Source organism: Palaemon carinicauda, chromosome 18 (assembly GCF_036898095.1).
Source record: "Palaemon carinicauda isolate YSFRI2023 chromosome 18, ASM3689809v2, whole genome shotgun sequence".
Lineage (NCBI taxonomy): Eukaryota > Metazoa > Arthropoda > Malacostraca > Decapoda > Palaemonidae > Palaemon > Palaemon carinicauda.
This window is the reverse complement of record NC_090742.1, coordinates 18,185,321-18,187,820: the sequence shown is the minus strand read 5'-3', so window position 1 is coordinate 18,187,820 and position 2,500 is coordinate 18,185,321. Positions and strand designations below refer to the sequence as shown.

General features: G+C 36.2%; 1 protein-coding gene across 1 annotated transcript; it reads right to left on the bottom strand.

The window, feature by feature from the left end:
• Nucleotides 1-920: 920 nt before the first annotated feature.
• On the bottom strand, nt 921-1,784 carry LOC137657189 (uncharacterized). The gene has a single exon (XM_068391534.1). The coding sequence runs from the start codon at nt 1,782-1,784 to the stop codon at nt 921-923; it is 864 nt and encodes a 287-aa protein (XP_068247635.1).
• Nucleotides 1,785-2,500: the final 716 nt, after the last annotated feature.

The window sequence follows — 2,500 nt, the reverse complement described above, 5'->3', positions numbered from 1 at the left end:
TTTGATCGCTAACAGCAAACCAACATAGTATGGCTGGCCCTGACTAGTACTGATTTGCTGATCATGGCGTCACTCATACCCTTTCACCACGTTAAGGTATCCCCTCTCGATCACACTAGCTAGTAGATATGTCAACTAGCCAGGGACAAAGCTTGCAAAGAATTTGCCTTCTTATGAACGAATTTGCGTATGGATAAACTCAAATGTGAGTTGCTGCTTATTTGCAAAATGGCTATAGGTTGCCGTGCATTTTGAAATACAGTAACCCCCCCCCCTATATAATAAAAAGCGTGTGTGCCTATATATATATATATATATATATATATATATATATATATATATATATATATATATATATATATATATATATATATATATATATATATATATATATATATATATATATATGGGTTGGTGACGATTCGCCACCGCTCATTCGCCGACGATGATTAGCCACCGCCAGTTCGCCACCAGCTTTTTGCCACTTGGACCATTTCGCCACCGGGACATTTCGCCACCAGAAACATGACTACAGCTGTTTATTTTTTCCCCCCTCTGCAGTTTCCTTTATTTTGGCAGTTTTAACTATTCTACTGTAAAGTGTAAATAAACGAAATGTAAAAAATAAAAATTTTATTATGTAAAAAAAAGTTAAAAGTAATTCAAACATTTTATTGTTTACGAACAAAAAAATTATATTGGTTTGCACCTAAAGAAATTGAAACTTTAGTTCATTTGATAGTTATGGGCTATTCCTTTGAGATATTCCAATGCGTCTCTTTCATTGTTGTACTCGAGAACAATTTTCTTTATTCTTTCATCAGCACTTCTATATTTTTTCAGCTTTAATGGTGGTCTGCGTCCTGCTATCAGTTGTTCCATATATAAATCTCTTCCCTTTTGAAATTTAATTAGAGTTTCTATAAATTTCCATGTGGTTGGGTAGCTCCAAGTTCAAAAGCAATTCTGCGATGAGCAGCTTCTGCGTGGTTATTTGTTCGATCTTCATCATTTAAAGTAGTTTCATATTGCGACCACATATCATGGGGATACAAGGGTGGCCTTCGACGTCTGCTGCGCCTATTGTAGATACCAATATAATCATATTCAAACCAATATAATATTGAAATGAGTTCCTCCGGCAAAAAGTCAGAAAGTGCTTCTGTGTAGATGTCAAGGTCACAATGTGGTACAAAAGCCAAAGCAAGTATCATTTTGGCTTTTAAAGCAAAATCGGTGTCATTATTGTACTGCCTGGTTGCTCCGACTGCAGCTATATGTCGTTGCATGCTTTGTGCTAAATGAAAAAAACATCCCTTTATTTGGACTCCCGGAAAGCATTCTGTCATAGCACCAATAGCTGCTTGTTCAAAGTCACAATGGATACACTCCGGTCTTAGATTAGGTACCAATGATTTAACCATTTCAAACATGCGTAGGTAAGTTGAACGTTGCTTATTTGTTAGAAAGATATACAGAATTGAATGAACACCAAGTTTTTTTGCCAAAATACAATATACTTGCGAGAATAAGATAGGGGCTATGTTGAAGGTAACGTCAACAAACCATGTCGATTCTACTAGATAATGTACCCACGATTCCCTTCCGAATATAATGATACGGTTACTTTCTGGACCACTATTAGCCAAAAGAAACCTTCCTTCCGATAATTTATCAGGTTTATACATTTTATATGCAGTCGGAATGGCCAACTGCAGAACATCGGTAGGATTTGCTGGCGCTAAGCTAATATCATTTCTTTTTCGTCTAATTATTTTCTTCATGCTGTCCAACGTTTGTAATGATGCTTGCACTGATAAAGGCACACCAGATATACACTCATTTATAAGAACACTAGGTACTTCTTGTGATTCTTCTGCACAGCGTTTTAAATTTACTTTTACCTTAGCAACTTGTACACTTGCTGCAGAGGCCGAATGAGTGTGTTCATTTATTTTCTTTATCACATTGCTATTCCTGGTGTGGATCCGTCCATTGCATCTTCCCCTTTGTTCGCAGCGCCAAAATTTGATGCTTGGATCACTCTTGGATGATTTATCAAAAACGTAAATAAAACCTTCGTGGTGAAATTTCTATTTTCCGCGTTTGGAAAGAATATCTGTTTCCATTTTGAGGGCTTGAGGAAGACCTAAAAATATTAAGAAAATATTTACTCTTTTTTTTTAAATAAAAAAGTAAACAGACTTGTTATGCTTGTAAACAATCTAAGCAAACGACCTTGTTAAACTATAAAATTAAATTTTCAGAGTTATCCGGCCAAAAAAAAAAAAAAGAAGAAAGAAAAACCGATTGCTTATAATGGGAGCACTTATTCTTTCGCCGGTGGCGAATCAGCGGTGGTGAAACGGCGTCGGAGGCGAATGGGCGGTGGCTAACTGTCAGTGGGTAACTGTCGGCGGCGAATCGGCAGCGGCGAATGGTCCCATCCCCTATATATATATATATATATATATATATATATATATATATATATATATAT

What these genes read in the sequence shown, in the direction of transcription:
- LOC137657189 (XM_068391534.1), bottom strand. Translation starts at nt 1,784, where the DNA reads ATGAAGAAAATAATTAGACGAAAAAGAAATGATATTAGCTTAGCGCCA.